The following is a 27,656-nucleotide window of genomic DNA, read 5'->3' as shown; positions in this document are numbered from 1 at the left end:
GAGAGCTTTACGAAGGGTGTTATACTACGATACAATATGAAATTGATTATGTTGAATTTAAACTACGAATGCTATGGAAATATGATTGTTTTTGAATCTAGATAAAGGATTAGAGGGGAATTGAATCCACCTCGAATCCAACTTAATAACCTAGCATAGATTCTTGTATCTCGATTCTTACGTTCTTACGCAAGAAGAATTTGAATTCTAATCCCTAGTGTTCATGGCATTTCTACCAAATACTAACTAGCATGTGAGGTCGCCCACCCATTCTCATGGCTTAATCACGACCTTCTAGAGTGGAATAGATTCTACAATGCTTCTACACTATACCACTAAGTTTTCATCAAAGCTTCATCAACCCCTCTAATGGAGGTTTTAGCCTTGAATCATTCCGCAATCATTTCTATATGAATCTAAACTAAACATAATATCAAGATTCGAAATTTACTAATCTAAATTAAACGATAATTAAATTCTAATTAACAACTAAGAAATGGTAACCAACAATAATTAAAACTAGATCTAATAGATTGAAATAACAAAAATCGAAATAACAAGAATAATAACTATTTTATTTATCTAATGAATGATATTCAATGATTCAAGAAATTAATCTAAAAACAAGAAATGAATATCTAAAACTAAGTTCTAAAACTCATTAATGGAGGCTAACTAATCTAATTCTAATCTAGGTCTAACTATCTACCATTAACAAAGAGTTAAGCTTTGGTTTTTATATGTTCAGATCCAAAAATCGTCCATGGGCTTGGAGCCATGTTTTGGGCCAGAGAATCAGGCCCAAAACCCAATTCTTTCAGTCCAGAAAGGCCTCTTCAGCTGCAGTTGGCTTCAACAGACTTTTCGTCCACTTCTGCTCCTCTGATTGGATCAAGGCTTAGACCATTGGAAATCTCTTTCCGAGCCGGTCGTTTTGACATAAGGTAGGCCCCATTCCGAGGTCTGAGTCCAAAGATACGGTCTTGAAGTTCTCACGACTTTGTGTCTTTGTTTTACGCCCGTTGACTTTGACTTTGACTTTTCAGCTTTGACCGGGCTTTAGAAAGGCTTTGTCTTCTTGAATCTTGGCCTTTAATCACGGAACTCCTTAGTAACCGACCTTTGCTCCTTTATCTCGCTAAAGTGGCACATTTACGCATTACATAATGGACTTGAAGCACGAAATGCATAAAACACGTAATTAGTGTTAACTCTTAATTATTACTCACATAATTGATCTAAAAGTATGACTGTTACAGGGTTAAAACTACAGTTTTGGGCTCTTATCACCTTATCAACCAGTTGCTTCCTAAATTCTAAGTTTCTAACAAATGGGCCGGTTTAGCTTTGTCTGCATTATGAGTACATGATTCCAAAGACAAAAACACCAAGTTTAAATGGAAGCATCAAACTATGTAGTTGTAGTACATAGCATGGCACCTGTAAAATGGAGAAGTCACATTTAAAAGAGATGGGTTCAATGAGTCTCACGCATTACGATTGCATGCAATATGAATGTTTCACTCTCAATTATGACTGCAACATGAATGTTGCACTCTCAATTACGACTACACAAACTGCAACATGAATGTTACACTCTCAATTACAACTACAACATGAATGTTTCTCTCTCAATTACGACTGCAACATGAATGTTCCACTGTCAATTACGCCTGCAGCATGAATAATTTTACAGACTATAAATTTCATTATAACAAATGAAAAATAAAACAAACCGACTAGCGAATAATCTCAAATAAGTATCAACATTCCATAAAAGTATACAATGAGTATCAATTTCTCATTAATAACTGTCAGAAGACCAAACTTAATCTCAATTAAGATAACTAAAAACATATGGTTTGCCGAGAACATCAAAACTGATTATAGACTAACGAATCACATTGGTGCTTTCAATTCTTTTCTTCTTGGGTCTACTAGAACCAATCTTCGGACTACACGGATAAACCGCAGGAGAATCAGGCATACATCTTGGCATAGAACCATTCAAAACTGGCTTGATAGAATGTAAGTAACATTGCCTGAATGCGATCACCGTATATCCTTCATCAATGTAGCCATAAAAGGAATCACCCTTACTACCAATACAGGCGATAGCATGTATGCAAGGGAAATTATCGATACGCCAATAGTTACAAGTACATGTTCTATTCATCAAATCAATTGAATGAATAGCGTCGCTATGAACTAGAAACTGATTTTCATTGGATCTAACCACCCTCAAAGTCCTTGTAGCTTCAACCTTGCTAGCCAGTACTATCTCCATTTTTGGACATAAAACGGAATTCCATTTCATAGACTCCTCCAATCTGTTCCAACTCATTTCCATCATTTTTTTCATGATTCCAAAAAGCATAGGAGTAATAGGCAGGAAGCGCTCCTTAGTGATCCATGCATTGAAACATTCAGCTAGTGTCGAGCACATCTCACCGTATCCGCGGAAGTATGCATTTGCCCAATTTTCCAATCTAATATCTGTCAAAAACCTTTGCACAGGAAGACCGCCATATTTCTTCAACTTTTCAGCACAAGTAAAAAATTCATGATGAGAAGCTGCATAAGCACGATCAGAAAATAGCTTCACAACATATTTCCTCAACTTGTTATCTTTACGTATATCATAACCAATATTGTTCTTCAAGTGTCAAAGATAATACGAGTGAAATGACCTCGGAAACACAATTGGAATATTTTTAACTAGTCCAACATGCCGATCACTCAAAAATGTCAAAATTCTCTATCACTTGAAATAAGAAGTTTCAATTGTTCTAGGAACCAAAACCAATTTGCATCAGTTTCAGTAACCACTATAACAATGGCCAATGGAAAAATCCCTTCAACAATGAACAAAATAGAAAATAAAAATAAAAATGGTTAGTCTCATATGCATTAACAAACATTATAGTTAGTTAGTAAGCTTCTCAATAACAATATAATACTATTTCATGTTTATATAGATAACAAATAATCAATGCATTCTAAATGATATACTACGTTACCTTGATTTCCATTTTTGGCGGTTGCAACTAACAAACATTCCTTATGCTTATTCTTCAAAAAAGTACCATCTAAGTACATTATAGGACAACAATGGTTAAAACCATAGCTGGAAGCCTCAAAGTAGGGGTGGGAATTTGGCCCTAACGACCCTAACCCGGCCCTGACCAACCCAACCCTAAGCCCTATAAAGCCCTCACAACTAAATCCCTCACAAAGTTTACGGCAGGGCTGGCTCGACCCTAATGCCTTCTTGGGCAGGGCTAAGGCTAAGGTTCTAAAACATAGGCCCGGCCCTAATTCAGCCCTCATTAGCCCGACCCTAACCAAGCCTTAACCAGCACTATTTCACACTTTCACTATAAATACACATATCATAATTGTTCAATTCTTTGTTAAATATTTTCAATTAAAATAATATTGTCTTTTGTAATTTATCACTTACACCCAAGGGTACTTTCAATAACTTGTCTTATATAACAAAAACTTGTCAACTTAGCAACCATGAAGAACAATGAGCACTAGCCTAATAAAAAATAAAACTTTATTCATTTAATCATCAAGTCAAAGTTCAGAATTTATTATTCTCAATTTCTTTTCCCACTTACTTCTTATAAATTATATTTTTATTCACATCCAAGCCAAGTCTAGAACTAAAGGTTTCCTTCCACACCATTAAAGCGAAATACAAAGTAGACATTTGTAACATAGAAACCAAAAAACAACCTTTGTTAGAAAAATGACATTTGTAATCTCAAACATTTCTCCATCACTTGTTCAAAAACCAATATTTTCATTTCCACATATACAGCTTGAATCACTTTTAAATTAGCAGAAAGGTAATATTATATTTGTTTGAATCTATTATGGAAACAATTTATGATATTGGAAACAGTTTAACAACTTCCCTGGCCCTTAACCAAAGCTATTATGTTTCTTCTTTGTATCTATTACTTCTTCCTTTAAAATGATAATATAATTATTTGTCTATGTATTTCAATGTTAAATGTAATTTTAGTGAGGTTTGAGTACAAGAAATAACAAATTCCAAACTCTCGATGTACTTTAGTTCATTAGATTGTGGATGTAGATTTTAAATTGTTGGACTTATCTAGGATTATTACTAGATTGGTGGGACTTTGAGTTTGTAGATCATTGTACATTTTTGTAATATAAATGAGTTTTAAAACTGATGTAGTAAAAAGAAGAAAATATATAGGTCCGGCCCTAAAGCCTTTAAAGAGGGCTTAGGATAGGGTCAGGGCTTGAGATTTAGACTTGTGACCTGGCCCGACCCGACCCTATACTGACTTTAGGGTCGGGCTGACCCTGCCTTAATATCTGAAGGGCTTTAAATGTTTAGGGCCGGGCTAGCCCGACCCGATCCACTGCCCACCCCTACCTCAAAGCATATGAACATTCTTTCAAACTTTTTTGTAGAGTCATTATCCAGAATAACGCGACTTCAAAGATTACGTACTTTCTACGATTGCATTCTTTAACCATTTCAACTAGTGAAAACACAGTCCATCTATACCATGAATCTCCTCCAAAGCCATCTTTTTAGCCGTGTACACATAGTAATATATAATGTCAAGCCTGTAGTCAGTCTTGAACGTAGTCATCAAATCTCTTGGCTTTACCAAAGGCATACCGCGCACAATCTCTAAAATAAGATTTTCCACTAGCTTGCTCGACATCAAATAACTATTAACATCTTTGCAGACGAATCCACAAAAGTGCTTAGAATGCATAGTTTTTATCACAAAAGAGTCAAATTCATAAATTACATGTACACGCCACAAACAACTAGTACTCTTCCTCTTAGCACAATAAACCGTAACTCTCTCCAGATCATTCTTTAAAAACTGATATTTGTACCCAGTCTCAATAGAATACTGCAATACTTTAAGACGGAAATAATTAACATCAACAAATATTTGACCAACATGTTTGAGATTAAAAGCCCATAATCTACTCTTCAATTCTTTAATAGGCACTATTTCACTACCAGTCCCACTACCAAAAGCACAAGAGCTACCATAAGAATTAGAAGAATTATCACAAGATGTACTACTCTCACCTACTCCATAAGCAAGTTTCAAAGAGACATCAATGTTAACTGTAGAAAAGCCCTTTGCAAAGCTGTAGCACGCTAAAGATTGAAGTTCTGTATCATTTTCTATTACAAATGACTTTTCATCGCAAGTGAAAGAAATATCAAAGCATGATGGATTTAGCTCGGGCCAATTTGTTGAAATTTCATTTCTGAAATCGATAATGGAAGAAGACGAACCAATACGACTTGCGAGAGTCAAATTTTTGTAGGATATAACTCCAAGAACAGTAAAATCCATCGTACAACACAAAATTTCTTTCACTCGAGTTAAATCACGATATGAGAAATCACCATCGCCAATTTCTTTCCAAATTCAAGATGATAAAAACCTAAATTGAGAAAGAAATAAACGGAGTAACAAATTTCATATAAAAAGGGTATATACGGTATTTTGAAAAAACTAATAAGGTGCAGTTGGTTTTTTCTCGCAACTTACTGAAAATGAAACCTTTATTTCACAATTTTAAAAACCGGATGGGTTTAGACGTAATTCATAAAGTCAACGGGCTTTTGACTAATAAAGACCGGAATCAGGGTTTTGAACCTAGTTTTATGTTAAAAGTATGATAACGTTCGTTCCCATTCTAGTCCGGTTTTTTTGTTTAAAAAACCATTCAATTCCGATTTTATATAATCCGGTTCCGATTCCGGTTAAAAGGGTACCCATCGACACCCTTAATTGTTAATTGTATGTAATATTTAGTACAGTCGTTACATTTTTTGTATATCAATCAACATGTCATGTGTAACTAATAGGCCAGACTAAGCCCAATGGGCTATAAATATGGGCCTCCATGTATGTATGGAAAATAGCCGTTGGAACAGCGTCCCTTTTCTTTCCTAATATAATTTCAAATATTCGACCGTTGATCTCAAAACGTTATTACTCAATACTCACTCTCTTTTCTCTCTCTTCATTCCTTCTTCTCATAAAACTTTCAAGACCAAGAAAAAAAAAACACAACCAAACATTTCAAGATGGGTGTGGAAGAATCAGCAAACACAACAATGATTGACGAAATATACGAATTCTCGGCACCGAAATTCTTTGATTTCATTAACGGTGAAACAAATGATGAAATGAATATAGCAGAGAATTGGTTCGGCACTGCTCTTAGCTATGCCCCTTCACGTAAATCTTTCTTTATTTATACTTTTTATTAAATTATTGACTGCCCCTTTTCTTGATTTAAGGTTTTACAATTTTCTTTTTAAGGAAAGTTAAGGGTTTTATGAATCTTGAATTATTGCAGCATTTATGCCAAGAATTAGGGAAGGGAGATCGGTTAAGATTGAGACTCTTTGCGATTTCAGTGAAGTTGAACATACTAAAAAGGTGATTATTTTATATATTTTTTCATTTCTTGATTGTTTGGATATAAATGTATTGAAATTTGAGTGGTGTTTGATTAATTGCGTAGGATGAAGGAGCGTCTTCGTTAACAGAAGAGGAGGCGACGGGGTTAGTGGATCAGTTTTGTTTGATGAAAAGCCTGAATTTGATGAAGAGTGGTACTTAGAATTATTTTTTTATGTTATGATGTAGGCTTCAATCTGAAGATGTAGCTTCAGCGGAAACTAGAGTAGAAAACAAAGCTTGCCTGTATGAAGAAGGAAAGGGAATTAGTATCACTAAAGAGGTATATATGAATTTATTGAATTTATTGTTTGACACTCTATTTTAATTGTCGAATTGTGTTAACAAGTTAGTTTGATTCATCAGATAGTTGTCACTACGAAGCCTTGTAGCGAAAATGGGGGTCACTGTATTCAAGAGAAACAAATGTATGTTTACTTTCTTCATTATCTTAAATAACCAGAAATTAAAATTTAGTTATTGAGTTATGGTAATCTTGCTTATATATCGCTGGTTTCAGTGGCACTGTAAGAGAGGTTGCTGCCAAGGAGAATACGAAACCAGTTGAGGTGATGACTACCACTGAGGTTTATGTAGTCCAAGGTTTGTGTCTTTTCTTTCTAAATATTCAGCTATATAGCCTTATGTTGACACTTTAGTTGTTTTAAGTCATTGTTTTAACTAACTGGATTGTGGCAGGACCAGAAGTATGCACTCCACAACCCCAGATGGTTAAACAGAAAGATGATCCCCAACTCCTCACTGGTTTGAAGAAAACCCAAACAGCTAAAAAGATTGCTAGTTTGGTTAGAAATCCATCGACTCTAAAACCGAAAAATCAATCCCAATTATCGCAAACTAAAAGTGAAAATCGGTCGATTGCAAGAAGGTTGGCACATTGTATAACCGTGTTCTTACGAGTTTTATTTTATTTTTCAAATAAATGTACTCAGTGGACTAATACTTCCTGTTAACTCCATAGTGCTATGACTGCAAAGAAAACCGTCAGAACTCCTGATTTTGCACAAGAAAATCAAGCAATTAAACGTCAGAAACTGGATGGAGGACAATCCAGACAGGTAACTACATTTTTCATGTCTAGTCTTGTTACATTTCTAAGTTGAGCTTATTTTGTCATGTATTAATAATGGGTACATAAATTTGAACTTCAGATTCTAAATGTCAAGCCTCAGAATCTACCTCACAACAAATCAAGGTTGGGTTTAACCAGTGGTGCTACCAATAAGTGTCCTTCTACTAGTAAACCTCGTAAAGAGGATCGAAAGGTTTGCATTGGAATGACTACTTGTATGTTGTACTGCAGTAACATGTCAAATGTCCACTTTTGTGGTGGTTACTAATTTGTATGAAATTCTCTTTCATTATTAAGCTTTATGTTCGGGAAGGATCAGCACCCGCACCTTTCATTTCTACAGCCGAAATGGTGAGGAAGTTTGAGTCCAGTACAAGGGACAGTTCGGTCTTGCATGTAATAATCGACTTCTGACTTTGTGTTTCCCGCTTAACTGTTTCATCCCGTCACTAGCATGTTCAACCTAATGTAAATTGTGTGGCTATTTCTGTACAGGCAAACACCGCTTCTAAGCCAAAACTCACATTGACGAGACCTAAGGAGCCTGACCTGGAAACATCTCACCGTGCTCGGTCTGTCAGGGTGAAAAGCTCTGCTGAGCTTGAGGAAGAGATGATGGCCAATATTCCAAAGTTTAAGGCCAGACCAGTTAACAAGAAGGTTTGTTAACTTTGACATGTTTTTTATTTTCTGTAGTCCACTTTATATTTTTCAGTTAAATTGATCTTTGTTGCTTACAGATGCTGGAAGCTTCAACATTGCCTGCATTGCCCAGAAGTACCCCTCAACTGCCAGAGTTTCAGGTACTCTAGTTTTCTATAGATCTTTCGGATAGGAATGAAAATAAATGGTTAAGGTCATAAAGTAAATATATTCTGTTCAGGAGTTTCATTTGAAAACAACGGAGAGGGCAAACCAGAACGTCGAAACATCATCAATTGTCTCATCAATTGAATCATCTTACCGGGTTAGTTATTTTCATTCTAGATTTCTAGTCAAAGTATCTCCAGAAGTTTTACTCATTGTTAGAATTAACTGATCTGGAAATGGTGTTTACGTATATAACAGAATCATTGGAATCCCCACAAGCTTACAGAACCGAAACCACCACGCCTTGAAACATTACTACGAGCACGTCCTCCCAAGTAAGTTGTCTTGAAATTTGAACTTTGCTGTAAAAAGTTGTCTTCAATTTGGGTTGACATATATGTGATCTGATTTCTAATAATGATATTAACTTATATAGAGTTAAAAGTTCCCAAGAACTGGAGCAAGAAGAGCTTGAGAAGATACCAAAATTTAAGGCTAGGCCACTAAATAAAAGGGTCAGTATTTCTCTCGCACTGTTAGCTTATGATCTGATACAAAGGACAATCAAGAAAGCTTATTGCAGCAAAATACTGTTTTACAGATTTTTGAAAGCAAAGGAGACTTGGGAATATTTTGTAATCCAAAACGCCAAGCCACAAGACCACAGGAATTTCATTTTGCGACAGATGAGAGGATCCCACCATCAAAATCAGTTACTGATCTTTTTGATAAGGTAATTACAAATGGAATGGAAATATATGATCAGATTCATTGTTAAGCCTCCACCATTGATAGCTAAATATAAATCATCCTTTTACAGCTCTCTTTACATTCGGAATCTCGCCATGATCATCAGATCCCTAGAATCACAACTCCAAGTCCATTCCATCTGAGCACAGAGGTTTGTCCAGACAATATCTTTACTTCTGACACCAACTTTTTCTCTGGATCGTTGACTAACTATTTTACGGATTATCATCAGGAAAGGGGAGCTGAGAAGGAGAGGAAACTGGTGGTGGAAATTCTGCAGAAACAGTTGGAAGAGGAGCAAGCTAGGATTCCGAAGGCCACCCCGTATCCGTATACGACTGATTACCCAGTGGTAAAGAATGGAGTGCTACTTCGACATTGCTGCTATTTGGTTGAGAAGTACTTTTCTAATTTCATTTCCATGCAGATACCACCAAAACCAGAGCCAAAGCAATGCACCAAGCCAGAGCCTTTCCAATTGGAGAGTTTAGTGAGACATGAAGAGGAAATGCAGAGAGAAATGGAAGAAAGGCAGAGAATGGAAAAAGAAGAGACTCAAATGAGAAAATTTAAGGCGCAACCAATCTTGAAAGAGTAAGCTTTGACATGATCTAGTATCTTTATAAACTATTCTAGTAGTGTAAGCTGCTGTTATTGTTGAAGAAACATATTCTTAATTGTGCTTTTCTCCGCTCTTGGTGCAGTGATCCACTACCAGTTCCTGAAAAGGAACGGAAGCCCCTCACTCAGGTAGAAGAATTTGCACTGCATGTTGATCATAGGGCTGTTGACAGAGCAGAATTTGATAAGAAGGTAGCTAACCTCTTCATTTTTACTCATTAAGGCACAACTGATCGTGTTTGCTCTGATATATTCAATTTCAGGAAATATGCCTTTATGTTCAAATGTCTAAAGTTAGTCGTGTAGCACCAATAATATGTCACAGCATGATATATTCAATTTCAGGAAATATGCCTTTATGCTCAAATGTATAAAGTTAGTTGCGTAGCACCAATAATATGTCAGCATATGTGCATGTTGTATTTATATGTGTATTTGCTCTATATATAGAGAGAGAGTGTGCAAGTGTACATGTATACTTTTTTTTATCTAGACTTGGACTGTTGAGTTAGAATATGTACGTTTTGTAGGTCATGGGGATGTTTGCATTCACCTAAATTCAGATTAATGGGGTGTCTTTGTTAGTGTGTATGTGCATTCCAAAAGTTTATTTTGTTGAATATCACACATAGAAATGTAGGATAGAAAAGTTTATTTTTTGTATAATGAGTGACAGACGAACATAAATTGTTTGTAGTCGGGTTAACCAGGTGTGAATGAACACTCGTAAGAAATAGGATAGAAAAGTTTCTTTATTGTATAATCAGTAAGTAAGAACACCAAGTAATGTAGGCATATTTTCTTTATTACATATTCGTAGTCAGGTTAAGAAGATGTGAATGAACACTAAGTAAGAAATAGGATGGAGTAGTTTCTTTTTTGTATAATCAGTAACAGACATATGTAAATGTTCTCATTTTGGGTGATCTGTGTCTGCATATACAAAGGTTATATGGAATATAGTTTCATTTTGTATGCTCTGTGTAGGCGAATGAAATATGGTCCTTGTGCACTTAAAAGATTTTACATTTACATAATCAGTAACAGACATACGATGGAGTAGTTTCTTTTTTGTATAATCAGTAACAGCCATACGTAAATGTTCTCATTTTGGGTGATCAGTGTCTGCATATACAAAGGTTATATTAGGTGAATGAAATATGGTCCTTGTGCACTTAAAAGATTTTACATTTATATCAAGGTTAACTAAGTAAGCTTTCGGGACTGGAGTTATGAAGTTTGTTTGTGGAAGTTTTCTCACATTCCTCACATATTCTGTTCAATTTTTCCATGCTTGTTGACACTATTTGAGTTGGTGTTTTCCAGGTCAAGGAGAAAGAAACGATATATAAGAAGTATCGTGAGGAATATGAGTCTGCCAAAATGGTAAGATGTTGCGTACTTAATAGCATTTTCCATACGTATGAAGGAATACTGTGAACGTTTGTATAACATTCTTTTTCTTTACTTGGGGCGTATACAGATGGAGGAAGAGAAGGCACTGAAACAGTTGAGGAAGACATTGGTGCCCCATGCAAGACCTGTGCCAAACTTTGATAGCCCCTTCCTTCCGCAGAAGTAAGTATTATAGTTGGGATTTATGAATTCGTATTTGGGCCATGTCCCTGACGGTATAGTTTGGACGACTGACAGCTAACTGATTATGTGCTGCAGGTCATTGAAGGAAACCACAAAGGCAAAATCCCCTAAACTGCGTGTGCTACAGCGTAAACAAAGGAGAACAAGTGTTGCTGCTTCTCACATGAGATGACAATGTGGCATATTGATTGATCGTGACTATCATCGTTCATTAACTCTTGAACTTAGTCCCCAAGTGTAATTTGTACTGTTCTTAAAGAAGTATAATATCCATATTGTATTCAACATTAAAATAGCATTTACATTTTTCTGTAGTCTTTTCTAAGATCAAATATAGTGTACGAATCTGTGTTATTTGAGAATCTTTTCTGAGCGTGTGTGCAACTCTCGTCTCAGTGTCTCGCTATACCAAGAATATGTGTCTGAACTTTTCAGACCACGAGTTCACCTCACCATATTGAGGAAATTGTCTAAGCAAATGAAAGTTTATATGGAGGCATTGAGCTGTGTACATGGACAGATGGTGATGGACCTGGTTACTGCTCTTACATCACCACCTCAATTACACAAAAAAAGAGTAAAAGACAGAGGACAAGTTAACGTCTTTTCTAAGATCAATTAATCCATAATTGATTGAATCAAAGACAAAGTCGTTGAATGGGACCAAATTTTATATGGACTAAGGGCCCATTTGTTTAAAAAGATGACAAATTCTACACTTCTCTCGATCTCAAAATGGACCCGCCTTACTCGACTGAAAAGGACGAGCTCTGTGCAAAACGTGACACCTGACAAACAACCCTTGATCCACTCTTATGTATGGAGATATTATTTTTTAGCCCCCACCATTTCATGCTTATCCGCCACCTATTCACCTATTTTCTAACACAATACTGATATTGACTGCATGTAGCAAGCTAATAAGTTGCTACCTTCATGTCATCAGCCCTCATCTAATACATTCAACTGCCAAGATCAAGGTATATTCTTATTACGTTACATCCTTACGTATGCAAGCAAACGAAAGAAAAAAGATATTTAGATTATAAAATAAAATAGCTCCACTCAAGATATATATAAGTTGAGCTTGTGTATCAAAACAAAGAAGTAAAGAGAGAAAGAAAATGGTTCTCCTTGATAAACTTTGGGATGATGTTATAGGTGGAGCTCACCCTGATCATGGCCTTGGTAAGCTTAGAAAGGTTACCCCAAAGCCCATAGTTCTCAAAGGTATTATCTCATGTCCATATATGTTACTATATATATATATGGTTTATGGTTTTTCTTGCTCCTGTTTTTTGTTACGTTGTTGTTGGTACTATGCTACCACGTACTAACTTTGGGTGATTTTGTTATAAAGATGATGAAGGACAAAGTAGTAAGTACCAGAGATCTCTATCTATTCCAGCAAGTCCAGCGACACCTGTCACCCCGGTGACACCTTCAACACCTAAGAAAGAAAATGTTTGGAGGAGTGTTTTTCATCCTGGTAGTAATATTGCTACCAGGAGCATAGGATCAAATGTTTTTGACAAACCAGAACCCAACTCCCCTACCGTTTATGACTGGTACGTAATATGCCATTATGCATGCGCGATATCACAATTTTATACGTTCTAGCATAGATCTAGTTACTTAATTATTAACTTCTGTCAAGGATCTTGACCTTTAGATCTGAATATTATGATGAATAATTATTTTGATCTGATGGATTTCCAGGCTCTACAGTGGTGAGACTAGGAGCAAGCATCACCGTTGAAGTGGTTCCAGAATTGTGGAGAAGTTGCACTAATGTCTCCTTGTAAATAGTTTCCTTTGACATGTGTACGTGTTGTTTCAGGTTCTGTTTGTTTAAGCAGGTTTTGTAGTACTACTAACTAAGCTTGTAAAATTGTGGCAAGGTGTTCTGCTTTTGTATGCTTTAGGGGTCATCTGTTTCGATCCTAAAAGACTAGGTGTTTGCATGATCAAGAATTGGAAGAAATTAAAATTAAAATAAAAGGTTTGCAGTTTTCCCACGAATTACGTACAAACACACTACTGTAGTAAAATTGTAAATGAGATCAACTCCTTTTGGTTCTTGTTCGTTATTTAGATCGGTGTTTTACATTTCATCAAAACACTTGAAAATCTGTGAACTATATGGTTCTGTCCTACATTTATTTACACCAATGATGGTGTGTGAAATGATTGATTAATTGTTAAAATGCGACGGACCATTCCCTTTACCAGGACCTTCAGGGTCCTCATCAAACGACAAACATGGTAAATATGTTCCAATGTCCCAATTGGAAGACAGCAACTCGTTGTGCGCAACACTGATTCAGCAAACCACCAGATGTAGCACAAGTCCTAATATAAGTTTTAGCACTCTATAATTCAGATCTAAACGAAAGGCTTTCTCTGATTATTTGAATTTTATTGGTTTGGGTCAATCCCCACCAATTTAATTCCCTACCAACAATTCCCGCGCTGAAGCCGGATATATATGGTCCCGTCCTTGGTGCAATACCCAAAAATAGTTTAGGCCCTAGAAAAATATTTGAAAATGAAAAGCCACGGCAGTACCCAACAATTACAACAAATCCTGAGCAAAATGAATCAGAGTATCACACTTGTGAATCGACCTTAATTGCAAGTCATACTCCTGTTACTCTGTTAGTCCTCTAGCCAAATGATGTCAAAATTATTTCATGTATTATTACTCCACAGTCCACACCATCGGACTTGAGTAGTGATAGCGAGACAGCTCCTCTAATAAATATACATGACAGTCCACTAGTGTTTTGCCACGTTTGCAAGTGGAAACTGGGTACCCCCAAAATGGATGGTCTTTGTTTGCGAATTAAAAAGATTGGCATAGAAAAAAAAAAAGGGTAATTTTGACTTAACCCCCCACAGATGGGTAGCGGTTTGACTAAACCCCTTATTTTTAAAATCATTTGAGTTTGCCCCCCCACTCCGTCAATTTTGTGTGTAACAGACGTTAGTATTTTAGCTATTGACCATTTTACCTTTATGAAATAGATGCCAGATTGCCCCCACATTAACACGTTAAACCTGGCTTTGCGAAAACCCCCCAAACGTTGCCATTATTTAATTCTTGCACTCTCTCTCTCTCGTATTTTACCTATTAACCATTTTGCCCTTTCTGACAAATTAAGGTTTTTTTTTTTTTTTTTTTTTTTCCTTCCTTTAGTTAAAACAAATTAAGAGGTTTACTATTAGTTAGTGTAAACCCCCCAAACGTCAATATGATATTTGCATAAACCTCCCCAATTTTTTAGTTAACAGTAAACAAGAAGAAGAAATCTCACGATTGGGACATAGTTGTTCAGTTTCCAAAGTTATCACAATTGGAAGGGTACTAAGCTCTCATGAACATGATGAAGAAATATTTTCATGGCTTCATACGTGGACCAGCATATGGCAGCTGCAGGAGCATGAAATAACACTCTTGCCTTCAATTTAGTGAAAGTTTGATGATAAATGGATGGATACACCCCATATGGCAGCTGCAGGAGCATGAAATAACTTACGAGCAATTCGGTACCATATTCTGACCTAGACTAATTAGGAGGTAATAAAAGTTGGTTTTGCAAACTGCTAGGAAGTTACCCTACCAGTCATCACCCAAACTTATTCTGAGCACTAACCTGGCAGAAGTGAAACACATACACAGTTACCATTTAATTATGATGAGTAGCAAAATTTGCAAACAGTGGAAAAATGAATATTTAGTTGTCAGTTGCATTCAATAGTTAGAAGTCATTACATCAACAGCTTTTAAATTATACTGACATTTTTACTTAGTATGCTTATAACCTGGATCTGCAAAATCAAGTTAGATAGTGTTGTATGCATTGACAAAAATTGTTGAATGACTATGAGGTTCATAACCAGGTTATCAGACATTTTTTGGAACTCAGCCAGTATAGAATGAATTTTGCCATGATCAGCTTCAATTGTTATCGGAGTGCCCCAAAGGGGTGACCTGAGAACACATGTGACAATTGATATTTTCCTGCGGCACTATCACCACCATCACTTGTGTTTCGTCAGCTCCTATTGGTTGTACTTGATTGGATGTAGATAACGATGCTTCATGTGGTGGAAGACCAAACAAAGGATTTCTGTAATTGCTCGTAAGTTAATTATCATATTGAAGGCAAGAGTGTTTATAACCAAACAAAGGATTTACGTAATTGCTCGTAAGTTATTTCATGCTCCCGCACCGCCATATGGGGTGTATCCATCCATTTATCATCAAACTTCCACTAAATTGAAGGCAAGAGTGTTATTTCATGCTCCCGCGCAAATGCCATATCTTTGGTCCACATATGAAGCCATGAAAATATTTCTTCATCATGTTCATGAGAGAGCTCATTACCCTTCCAATTGTGAGAACTTTGGAAACCGAACAACTATGTCTCTCAATGAGATTTCTTCTTCTTGTTCGCATCGTTAACTAAAAATTGGGGGTTTATGCAAATATCATATTGACGTTTGAGGGGTTTACACTAACTAATATTAAACCTCTTAATTTGTTTTAACTAAAGGAAAAAAAAAAAAAAAAAAAAAAAAAAAAAAAAAAAGGGCAAAATGGTCAATAGGTAAAATACGAGAGAGAGAGAGAGTGCAAGAATTAAATAATGGCAACGTTTGGGGGGTTTTTGCAAAGTTAGGTTTAACGTGTTAATGTGGGGGGCAATGCAATATCTATTTCATAAGGGTAAAATGGTCAATAGCTAAAATACTAACGTCTATTACACATAAAATTGACGGAGTGGAGGCAAACTCAAATGATTTTAAAAATGAAGGGTTTAATCAAACCGCTACCCATTTGTGGGGGGTTAAGTCAAAATTACCCAAAAGAAAATAAAAAGGGGCAAACTTCTGTTTCATCTTCTTCTTCCCATCTCCTCAATGGCTCCATTCGGCTATCTCATTCCTCTCTGCATGTGTTAATAATTGCGAAAACAAACATCTACTTTGTTTGAAATTGAATGTGAAAATATCAAAATTCAAGTGAAAGAAGATTAAAAATACAAAAAAATAATAGTTTGATGAGTGGCAAAAAGTTATTGCTGTCCAAATTTTAACTAAATTAAGGTTTAGGTAAAAGAATATTAAAAACACAAATTCATTTATCAACCCAGAAAAAAAAATTGTTCTTTTCTAAAATTACAAGTCTGGTAATCCAATTTGATGACAAAACTTGGAACTATCAATTAAGACTTTCAATGGATTATTCTTGAATTGAGAAGATAAAACAACCACGCCAGTCACTCTCCTCTTGGTTCTATATGTTTTTTTATTGGATGATTAGTGATTGGGTAGAAGCTGAGAACCGATTTGCAACGTGGCAAAACACAAGTGAGCTGTCACATAAGTTTGTGACAGTGGCTGTCTCGCTAGCATTTTCGATCCGACTTTCATGGTAAAAATAAGTAAATGAAAACACGAAAGAAATAAACTCAGACTTGCACATGCAGTTCTAAAACAAAAATATATCGTACATGGGAGAAATTGAATATTGAAATTTGCTACTCATAAATCGTTACATACATGTGTATAACCCCAGTCGACCGTATCAATGTTATTCCAGATGTGTATTGTTGCTAACAAGATGCAGATACAAATTCACAATATGGGCATTATCAAGCCCGTAAGATAAGGCAAATGCAGTACCACGTAGACTTCCTAGACAGTCACAATTTACTTGAAATTAGTCCCTTAGATGTGTTTCCTTCTTTCATATGGTGATTTGATCCCAAAAATACCTCGCCGTTTCTTTCAGCAATAAACTTGGCGAAACGTGAACCTTTCTTTTCAGTGTTGTTCTCCTGCAGAGATTCTGGCTGACGAAGAAAGGGGGGAACCTTCCTAGGAGACTCTGGTGGCGTCAATGCCCATACCGTAGATAGGTGTTCGTCTGGTCTGTCCAGATCCTGCAAAACTGATATATCCTGCATATCTACTCGAGGAATTGGAAATTGTAATTAGATATAACTTCCAGTTAAGAGGAATGAACCCTTTACCAACTCAAACAATGAGTAACTGACCTTCTGAGAACTTGAAGACAGGTTCTAAAGCTGCACAAGGAATGCTGAAATTCATCTGTGGAATTACATGACCTTTACCGAACCTTGCATTGCTGTATCAAAATCAACAATGCATGAGAATGTGCTGCAACCTTATTCTATTTATGCATTTATATGACAAATAGAGCGTGCAATTTACCCATTTATAAGTTTCATTATGATGCTTCAAATTTCTGAGGTAACATATGATATTTCGGAATGCTACCTCTATGAAACACGTCTTTCCTGTTTCTTAGGTCTATAGGCAGCAAAAGGCATCATCGACACGGTCTCGAGCCTTGTGATGAAAATTTCTTTCTATAAAAACTCTGATGATTCATTTTCTCACTTCGTTATCTCTAAGGTTGTTTAGAGATAGTACCTTGTTACAAGTCCAATCATTTCGCCATTAGAATTAACAATAGCGCCACCACTGCCCCCACCGTACACTGAAGCTGTAGTCTCAAGCATTGCTGGTAAGTATTTGGTAGTAGTCTTCTCCGACCCAGGTTCAATGGGATGGATATGCCCCTGGGACTTAACTACCCGCGCTACTACACCAGAGCAAACTGATGGGGAGAGGTCTGATGAAAAGCCAAAAAACAGAAGCATTTACACCGCATATAATAAGAGTAACATATAAATAAACCTTTTACCGAGCAAAAAAATAAAATAAAATAAGAGTAAAATGCACATAAATATATGCAGTAAGCATAACACGCATATATAATAGATTGTTTTGACTATATCTAGTCAAAAGATTGCATACATTGTAAAGGAGGTGCAGAATGCTTCTCACCTGATCGGGGTCCAAAGAGTCCATGTCCAATAACATATGCCTTTGATCCAGGAGATGGGCAAGTGAAGTCTGGAACAATAGGACACACATTTTTCGGAAAAGACTCGAGCTGCAGTAAGGCAATGTCCAAAGGACCATTGGATATATAAACCACCTTAGCGTCACACCAAATCCAAGGGTTCATATGATCCAGGCGCACACATATTCTTTTAAAGCTCTTGTAAGACCCCAGTTTATATCCACCTGGATCATCACCCAGAGATGTATTTGAATTGTTTACCAAATTTGGAAGTAAACTCTGTCTCTCCTGTTGGCCTTCACTTTCTTCCTGCAACACAGAAGCACAACTCTGGAAAGAGAGAGCAAAAGAGTCTGATGTGGGCACATCACTACCCTGCACATTTGTTTTATGGAACCTCCCTGGCTCCAGAAGGTGTGCATTAGTGAGTATCAGGCCATTGTTGTTAAGTACAACACCTGAAGCCCAGGTCCCTTCACCAACAGTAACAAGAGCAACTGAAGCTATGGCCTTTTCAATACGCAAAGCTAACAAGTGATGGCAATCCTGTTTCTTAGTAACAAAATTCAAGGCTCTATTTGATTGAGGACAGTTCGTTGAACATTCATTTCCAAGAGCATTTATTTTTTCTATGTTACTCACGACCCCTTCTTTTGGAGCTCCATTCTGCAGCAAGTCACTTAGTGCAAGTGCAATAGCTTCCCATGGTATCACCAACTGTGATTAAGCCAAACCGAGTCATCAGTCAACTAGTTAGAATATGAGAATTAAAAGAAGATGTAAGTAACGACTAATGACCTGTATTTCAGCACCGCTAGCTATTACTCTCAATGGTCTGTTCAGAATACCAATAAATTCTGCATGTTCACTGAATATTGGACCGCCTTCCATTCCTGAGACATTCAATAACAATGATATCAGAATTCAACAGCAAAAACTAATCTTAATATCTTTGCATCAAAAAGAGATTTTCGCACCAGCAAAACAACGAATGTCGGCCATCAGTAGTGAGCTGTTATAAGAACTTGACGGACAGAAGTTTGAAATGGATCCCACAGATATACTGTTTAAAACAATAGGTGGAAAATATCAGAACAATGATACATACACAATCATAGGTAGTAATCGAACAGAGAAAATTACACTCTACTATGAAACAGAAATTGTTCAATTGAAACACGCTAAACATTTTATGCAAACAAAAACCAAAGTGTGGGAATGCATTTCCCAGGATAGAGTATATGGCAGTTGATAACTTGATCAACTTAAATGACATGCAATCCAATTTCCATCTTATAAGTGGAACATCCCCTAGCCCACCGGATTTTTATGTACACCTTCCTCACTTTGTGCAACAGATTCGAAGTAGAATGAGCTACGGAAACGAAAAATTCAAACCATTGTGCCTGTTATCACCAATTTTTTGTTCTCCTGGATATTTTATTGATTTTTAAGGCTCCTTGTCACAACAAAAGAAGGAAACATATCCATAATGAGAAGTACATGATGAAGTCAATGCATAAAGGTCTCTATTCAAGCGTAACTAAATTTTTTTGGCCATATGAGTTTCAATACATAGATAGGACACATAATGATTTTTGCGGCACCTCATCACGTAAAAAGAAGAAAACGTACCCACAATGAGAAGTACATGATGATGCCAATACATAAAGGTCTCTATTCCAATGTAGCTAAAACAGTTGGCCATACGAGTTTCAATACAAAGATTTGGAAATGGAAGATCAAGTGCACTGAGAGGGGATGCCTGATGGATATACCTATTAATGAAGTGAGCTGGTGACAGCAAACCAAAAGGAGAACCCATTGCTAGAAGAAGATCCCCTCTCTTATTTGATCGCGATATATTTATGTTCGGAAGACCCTAGATAACCAATGATTCACCCTGTCATGCTTATGAGCACATTACTGAAGTCAAATGCATGAAAATTTTCAAATTCTTGAGTAGCTTCCTACATGTATAGGATTACAAGCTTGTAAAGTAGGTAGATGACGTATCTTACCTCAGTAGTTAATGAAGGGACTCCAAGAAAAGCAACTCTTATGGTTGACATAGCAATATTGGGATTTCTTGATTTACTCTTTCCAGAATGGCTAGGTTTCTCTAGAGGATATCTGATATCATGCCCAACCTGGATGAGTTGAAAACAAGTCCACCAACAAGACAACTTTGAGATCAGAGAGGATGGATTAACATAACTTCCACCAACACAAATCTCCATATTAACACCATTCATTAACACTGCATAGAAGGGTCGTGGGTGAAACTGATTTAGAAACACAGTTTCAGCAGCCCAGAAACTAATAATAGAGACATGATAAGAAGTTGGACTATTCGAGTTTCTTAACCCACCATTTAATTGCTTTCTGCTTAATATATTTCCGAACAAATTTTATTTAGGCACATCTATACAACAAGATACGCTTTTTGCTAGCACTAAAAGACAAAATAACATTTAGGGAAAGACAAAGAACGGTCCAGATTGATCTCTACCACCATCGAATGCCTGCTGTGCAGCCAAATTCCGAGAGATGCGTGTTTAAACCTGTTAGTTAGATATTATCCCGCTAATTTATAGTGTTGCAAGCGGAACCGGTTGTAGCATCAGCTTCTATCGAGTTAGTCACGGGGGCAGGTTTGGCAACGTCAATTTTGTTCATTTTTTTATTTTTTATTTTTTTCATTTTTCAATTGCAACAGCATTAAACTGGAAAATGCTGAAAAAGCCAAAACTGTAACAGTTGGGAATCGAACCTGGTCACAAATTGTCAGAGATGAGCAGCCTTGCCAGTCTGGCTATTATTTCCCAATGCTACTGTTTTACATACTTAAATATATTACCATAAGTAACTGTATGGGTGTGAAGGGAAGCATGCCCAAACCCAAGTGCCCACGGTGCATTTCTATATGTATGGGCAACAAAGTGGAAAATCATAAGCAGCATTCATCTATAACCGTACTATGAAACTTTTTAAGGAAGAAAAGACTATAATCAAGGCACCAACTGGTGTAGCTTTTAAATCATCCAGAGCAACAGTAGTTAAATATTGGGTGGTCTAACATATTCCAGATCTGTTTGCTAATTTAGTAAAGGTTTCATAACTAGATAATACGTGTCGTGCACTAATCTTTATAAATAAATAAATAACAAAATAAGACAATAATTATATTGATGCAAGTACAATACATTTGCACACAAACCTCTGTTTGATGGCCATCCATTAAAGCTTGAGGACTGTTGTTCAATGAGGCCAGGGACCAACCAACTTCCCATGAACTAACTTCAGGGTAGCCACGAGTAGCTTCAATAACAGATTGTAGAGCAAAGGAAGATGCAGGGACATCAACCTACAAATAAATAAGTTACATCAACCTACAACAAAATGTTATTAAAAAGAAAAATCCCAGTGAACTATGCAACCATGTGTACACTATCATTGCTAAAAGTTTGGACGACTCGCCAATGCTAAAAGTTTGGATGGAATCCATGAAGAAGGTCCTTCCTCTCGCTCGTTGAGGTTGCTCTGCCAAACCATGCATATTAGAATATTATTATACGTCACAATGACTCTCCGGTCGTAAATTTATATCTTGTAATTTACCTCTACCATGACATCAATCTGAGCTCCAGGAATCAATTCAGGCACAACTAGCTACAAATTCGAACAGAAATCAATACCCATCGCATACTCCAAACATAAACAAATCATCAAAACAATTGCTTCAACCTTCAAACTCTTGTCTCGATATTGCGGCAATACAAAAGGTTCCACAATGGATGCGACAGTGACAACCACTGCCGACGCATCATGACCATCCTGAATATGTGTACCAATCAACGGTCTTCCACAAAATTCAGGTAACAACATCCCTGATGCCGAAATGGCTGTTTTTCCAGATCTAAATGTGAACAACATTCTATAGTTAAATAAAGAGACCTATACAAAGAATGAACAAATAACAATTGACAACATAACATAACATAACATAACACATATTGAAGTACAAAATAAGGAATAATAGATTACCGGGAACGACGATGAAATGCGTGTTCCTGCATCTTTAAACCTTTTGGGTCCTGAAATCACAACCAGTTTCAAGAAAATGTTTGAACAAATGCCACAAAGAAGAATAAAGAAAGAAAGAAACTTACTGGTCCGTGGGTTCGAACCATGACTGCAAACTTACGAGCAAGTTCAACGACTTGAGGTAACTCCATTTTGGAGAAAATGACAAGGAGGAGAAGAAATGAGGTTAAGGAATTTTTTTTTATCAGTGAAAGTTTTTATTTATGAGTGGGAATGTTAGCTTGGGCAGCGGCTAGTGACACGTGTGTTTTTAGTTTGTTATATTTGTGACGTGTAGTGGGCACTCAACTCAAGGCCATGATTACTTATATATTTCGGAGGAGAAATTTGATATTTCAATGTTTTAAATATCGAATCATTTGGCCCCGGCCGTAATCTCTAAAATTGTTATAAATGTTAAAAGAAAGTAAGTATTCGTTTAAAATGTTGCATATTAAAAAATTAATTAAGTTATTTTGAACTCAAACAATTTTTTAAAATGTAATACGTGCACAAAGGTCTTGTTCAGTCTAAATGTATTAATGAATTTTAGTGCGACAATCACACTGTCAAAGAATTTTCAACCATTTGGGAAGTATTGTGTGCAAAATATACCACTTACTCAATTCTCACATCCGATTTAGAAGTTAGAATATGCAAGTCTCGGCGGTCTCTTTGTTGATTGACAATTTCTATTATCAGATATTTCGTATTATAGTGGGAAAGAGGCTTAAGGATAAATTGGTAATGATAGAATGACAGTAGTAGGTGATGATGTCACGAGATGAAGTCGAGTGAGGAGTCACTGATCTGCTGAATATGCGAGTGTTCTGATGTAGCGAAAACGATGAGTGTTCGTATGTCTGGGGATCGCATTATGTTGAGGGAGTCGTTGTGCGTGCACATCACGTGACTTTATGGGATGTCCCTTACAAACTATAATCATAACAACTAATTCACACAAAATATTCAATGCACACATTTCTTTTGAAACCCTTCAACAACCCACCTCAAAATACTATAGGGTTAGTCAGTGTCCCCCCCCGAATATGCGAGTGCTCTAATGTAGCGAATACGATGGGCGTTCGTATATCTGGGGGTCGCGTTATGTTGAGGGAGTCGTTGTGCGTGCACATCACGTGACTTATGGGATGTCCCTTACAAACTATAATCATAACAACCAATTCACACAAAAATATTCAACGCACACATTTCTTTTGAAACCCTTCAACCTCAAAATAGTATTAGGGTTAGTTAGTGTTAACCCCCCCCCCTGTGTGTACTTGGGGGGAGACCCTAATTTTCCCATCTGGTGGGGGAAAATCCTAATTGGCTCATCTAGTAGGGGGGCAATACTAGTTAACCCAATACTATATGAACTTTAATATATGGCCTTCTGGAAAAATAACAAGGTTAAGACTTGGGAAAGGAATTTATGTGGTTATGGGATAATATCATAGAACTCTTTTACATAAACTTTGGTTCCTTTTGAAAAGATACTTGTATAAATTTACATAAATTCCAAAATTGATTATAGCTTAACAGTTGATAAGGTTTTCAGTTTTAACACCTTATTAATCCATATTTTATGTCTGTCCACTCAGGTGACAATTTTTATTTATTGTTTTTGTGTTATTTTGTTTTGTTTTCTAATCACTTCAAGTTTTTATTGATTTTAGGTTTTGAAGATTTTGGTGCTGGCAAAGGTCGCGCTTGAGGTTATCAAGGCGTTGCGGGGGAGAGAAAAAACTAACTCTCATATTATAGTGCCACATAGGAGAGAGAAAATCCTCCATTAGAGGTCTCTGCTTTATTGAAACTTCGAGATGTGAATGAAAGATAATATTGAAAGAGGTAATTTTAATTGAGGAGAAACCTAATTACTCTAGTAATATTAATTTCGAATACACGTACGGATTCAGCGTGGGTTTTGTTGATTGTAAGGAAAGACTTTAAAGTAAAGAAAACATAAAGTTTGAACAATGGAAAATAGCAAAACAAGAAATAAAATTTTAAATAAAATAAATCTATATATTATTTACTCATAGTTATTTTCTAAAACATGAGTAATGATCTCAACCCTTGGGTTGTCAAGCCAAGAATTGGTTAATGATTTATCTGTACATTTTTTGTTTATATACCTATACTTTTACATTTACAAATTTGTCCTCTTCCTCTAGATTTATGACACCTTTTACAATTGTTTTTTGCTTTATATTTTATTTTTTATTCAATTCTTGAGCAAGCTACGGAAGAAAGAGCAAACTAATACCACTTTTTAGATAATGACATCATCTCCAGTCTTTTAAGTTAATGACAAATCTTAAGATTTTTGGGGTTGATGTCACAGTTTGACGTGTTGTTGTCTTTTTGCTAAATTATTATGGTAATTTGTTGTAAATTACCAAAATTTGGAGGCAATCAAAAACCCTCCAAATAACAATAAATATTAAATTATGAAATAAAAATCCTAAAAACATACTCACCGACAAGGTTTATCGTTATTCTCCAGCACCTCAGGATGCAAATATACTTAGTCATGACATGTGATATGTCTCATCTTTTCTCGAAAATTTGCAATATAAACACTTCATGGTGCAATACACATATATATTTGTCAGATATAAATTATTTTCGTAATTTGTTGTAAATTAAATATTAAAAAAAAAACCCAAAAATGAATATGTTGAGAATCTAGTAAATAAATAAATGAAGAAATGTTATATTGCATACTATTTGAGTTATAGTTTGAAGAACATCCAAATAAATTAAACATGTAAGAAATCGACTAACACTATTAACAAAACTTCTCGAAAGGCATAGTATTTTAAATGGGCAACCAGTGGGGTATTTTAAAGGAGAAAGAGACATAAGGCAAGGGGATCCGCTATCCCCGTGCCTATTTGTACTGATTATGGAGGCTCTAGCAGTGAGGCTAGAACAAGGAAGGAAAAAAGAGAAGCTTTAATGTGCACCCAAAATGCTTTAACCCCCCTATAACCCACTTATGCTTTGCCGATGACCTGATGATTTTCTGTAGAGCTGAACTCTCATCAACTCAAGCCATAGTACAAATTTTTGAAGAATTTGAAGGTTTTTCTGGGCCCCACATGAATAGCAGGAAGAGTAACGTTATTGTTGTAGGACTATCAACTGAAGGGGCTCAAGACCTAGCTAAAGCCATTGGAGTTAAACTGATCACACCACCAATCAAGTACCTAGGTATGCCACTGGTAGCGTCAAGATTAAGCATTGATGATTGTAATCCTCCTATTGAAGCTATGTCGAAAAGGATAACATCATAGAGGTCGGGCAAGAGTACTGTCATATGCGGGTAGATTGCAACTGGTGAAATCAGTACTTACCAATGTACAATCCTACTGGGCCAGGATTCTGATACTACCCAAAACAGTCACAAATAGACTTCAAAGAATATGTACCACCTTTATATGGGCAGGATCAAAGCTGAACAAGAAGATACACCCTGTAAGTGAGGAAGTTCTATGTTAAGAAAAAAGCGATGGAGGGTTGGGAATCATTAAATTGGCAGCATGGAATAAGGCTGCAATATGTGGTTTAACATTCAAACTCATGACTGAGGAATTGAAGAGAACTAATGGGTCAAATGGATGCATGCGCAAGAATAACATCAAATCGAAAGAGTTTTGGACAATGAAAGAGCCCCGAGACTGCTCATGGTCATAGAGTAAGATACTGCAGAATAGAGTAGTTGCACAGGGGATGATAAAAAAGCTGATAACTAATGGGAAAGACATGTCATTTTGGCATGAGAGATGGGTGCTTAACAAACCGCTAGTGCAGCTAGTTGATCAACATACTAGACAAGCTTTAGGAATACCCGACAAAGCCAAGGTGAGCTGCATTCTGCAAGGGTAGCGACAATGTAAATTTATCACCTACCATCAAAGAGGAAATAAAGAAAACAAAGGTCTACAGAGGAGGCATGGGAGACAGATGGCACTGGACAGAAACAAACTCAGGGAAATATACATTGAAGTCTGGCCGGGTATGAAGCCATCACGAGGAAAGATCGAGAGGTGACTTGGAGTAAATTGGTTTGGTGCAAATGGGCCTTACGTAGGCACAAATTCTTGAGTTGGCAAGTTTACTCTGGAGCTCTATTGACAGAGAACAAACTAATGCAATTGAATATCATTGATCATTCAAAATGCATCTTATATATACAATGCTGTGAGTGAGAGCACTCAACATCTCTTTTTTTAATGCAAGTACTCTGAGAGGATTTGGAAGGATGTTAAAAGCTTGATGGGTATTGGGTATACCAAATGTTAACAGAAGCACAACAGAGGAATGGAGATGGATCATGAATGTAGCAAAGAGGAAGGATGCGCAAGCTAAAGTATTCAAATGTAGATTAGCAGCTACCCAATACTGGGTGTGGAGAGAAAGAAATAATCGAAGATTCAAAAAGCAGAGAACCGATGCACGAGTGATCAGCAAAGGAGTACAAGAGGAAATCAAGAGAATTTTGAGGAGCAGAGCCAAAAATATAGAGGACACCCCCTAAGAACAGGGACATAGCACGAAGATTGGGTATACAAGCACAATTCAAGAGGCGTAAAATATTCCTACTCAAATGGGAACCACCAGATCAAGGAATCATTAAGATAAACACGGCAAGTAGTATTGAGAAGGACAAAACAGGGAATGACAGCAATCTTAGAAATCACAAAGGCAATCTTGTAGCATGCCATGCTGCAAGAGAGGGGGGGGGGGAGAGAACAACACTACACCAAGAACTTGCTGCCATATAAGAAGGGATCAAGCTATGCAAACAAGCAAGATACAGAAGAATCAAGATAGCCTCTAGTCAAAAAAGAGTTATAGAGATTTTGAATAGGAAAACGATGATCCCTTGGATAGTTGAGAATGAAATATATGCAATATGGGATATGTTTGGGTGAGAACTCACGCAAACACACTAATGATCTTGTTGGAGAGGTTGATATGGAGAGAGAGACTTGTACCACCAATGGCTGCCCACGATCCAAATTGTTCTCTGGAATCAAGTCTCAAAAATGCACGTAGTTCTTTGTTTGAAATGATTGTTGGGTATTTATAGGAATCTTATTGCTAAAAATACCCTTTCCTTATTTGACGAGATATTTCCCTCTTTGTATGAAATCTTTCCTAAAGCTTCATATGGAAAAATCCCTTGACATATCTGGGACCGCTATATATAACTTGGGTGTCATATTAGTGGGCAAAGTGTCATTGCTTTAATAGAGGGCATGCCCGAATGCCACATTAGTAGACAAAG

The 27,656-nt window shown here is 36.5% G+C and overlaps 3 protein-coding genes across 6 annotated transcripts; 2 read left to right on the top strand and 1 right to left on the bottom strand.

The window, feature by feature from the left end:
• Positions 1-6,022: 6,022 nt before the first annotated feature.
• On the top strand, positions 6,023-11,731 carry TPX2 (targeting protein for XKLP2). Of its 2 annotated transcripts, none has more exons than XM_086582333.1 (23): positions 6,023-6,269; positions 6,391-6,473; positions 6,559-6,599; positions 6,684-6,777; positions 6,861-6,922; positions 7,015-7,097; positions 7,200-7,383; positions 7,477-7,573; positions 7,667-7,780; positions 7,885-7,983; positions 8,083-8,247; positions 8,328-8,390; positions 8,471-8,554; positions 8,656-8,732; positions 8,834-8,912; positions 8,999-9,130; positions 9,218-9,298; positions 9,380-9,499; positions 9,575-9,741; positions 9,852-9,960; positions 11,095-11,154; positions 11,252-11,346; positions 11,443-11,731. In XM_086582333.1, exons 1-23 carry the CDS (start codon positions 6,116-6,118, stop codon positions 11,537-11,539), a joined length of 2,340 nt encoding a protein of 779 aa, XP_086438459.1. In that variant the 5' UTR covers positions 6,023-6,115; the 3' UTR covers positions 11,540-11,731. The 2 variants fall into 2 exon arrangements, with proteins under 2 accessions (XP_086438459.1, XP_086438458.1); XM_086582332.1 differs by having other exon boundaries at positions 7,194-7,383.
• Positions 11,732-12,390: 659 nt separating this feature from the next.
• On the top strand, positions 12,391-13,389 carry DYL1 (dormancy-associated protein-like 1). Its single transcript, XM_086584136.1, has 3 exons — positions 12,391-12,597; positions 12,728-12,935; positions 13,087-13,389. Exons 1-3 carry the CDS (start codon positions 12,492-12,494, stop codon positions 13,124-13,126), a joined length of 354 nt encoding a protein of 117 aa, XP_086440262.1. The 5' UTR covers positions 12,391-12,491; the 3' UTR covers positions 13,127-13,389.
• Positions 13,390-16,880: 3,491 nt separating this feature from the next.
• Positions 16,881-22,603, bottom strand: DEG15 (protease-like protein). 3 transcript variants are annotated; one of them, XM_086582626.1, is made up of 14 exons: positions 22,441-22,603; positions 22,316-22,365; positions 22,016-22,187; positions 21,890-21,940; positions 21,749-21,811; positions 21,489-21,635; positions 20,290-20,418; positions 20,047-20,150; positions 19,246-19,331; positions 19,067-19,161; positions 18,250-18,985; positions 17,833-18,034; positions 17,433-17,524; positions 16,881-17,344 (listed from the first exon to the last, which is right to left on the bottom strand). In XM_086582626.1, the coding sequence occupies exons 1-14, from the start codon at positions 22,504-22,506 to the stop codon at positions 17,079-17,081; spliced, it is 2,259 nt and encodes a 752-aa protein (XP_086438752.1). In that variant the 5' UTR covers positions 22,507-22,603; the 3' UTR covers positions 16,881-17,078. The 3 variants fall into 3 exon arrangements, with proteins under 3 accessions (XP_086438752.1, XP_086438753.1, XP_086438754.1); XM_086582627.1 differs by lacking the exons at positions 22,316-22,365; positions 22,441-22,603 and having other exon boundaries at positions 20,290-20,528; XM_086582628.1 differs by lacking the exons at positions 21,749-21,811; positions 21,890-21,940; positions 22,016-22,187; positions 22,316-22,365; positions 22,441-22,603 and having other exon boundaries at positions 20,290-20,528; positions 21,489-21,698.
• Positions 22,604-27,656: the final 5,053 nt, after the last annotated feature.

The sequence above is a fragment of the Coptis chinensis genome, chromosome 9, assembly GCF_015680905.1.
Source record: "Coptis chinensis isolate HL-2020 chromosome 9, ASM1568090v1, whole genome shotgun sequence".
Classification (NCBI taxonomy): domain Eukaryota; kingdom Viridiplantae; phylum Streptophyta; class Magnoliopsida; order Ranunculales; family Ranunculaceae; genus Coptis; species Coptis chinensis.
Note: the sequence above shows the minus strand (reverse complement) of the source record. Positions and strands in the feature narration are given on the sequence as shown.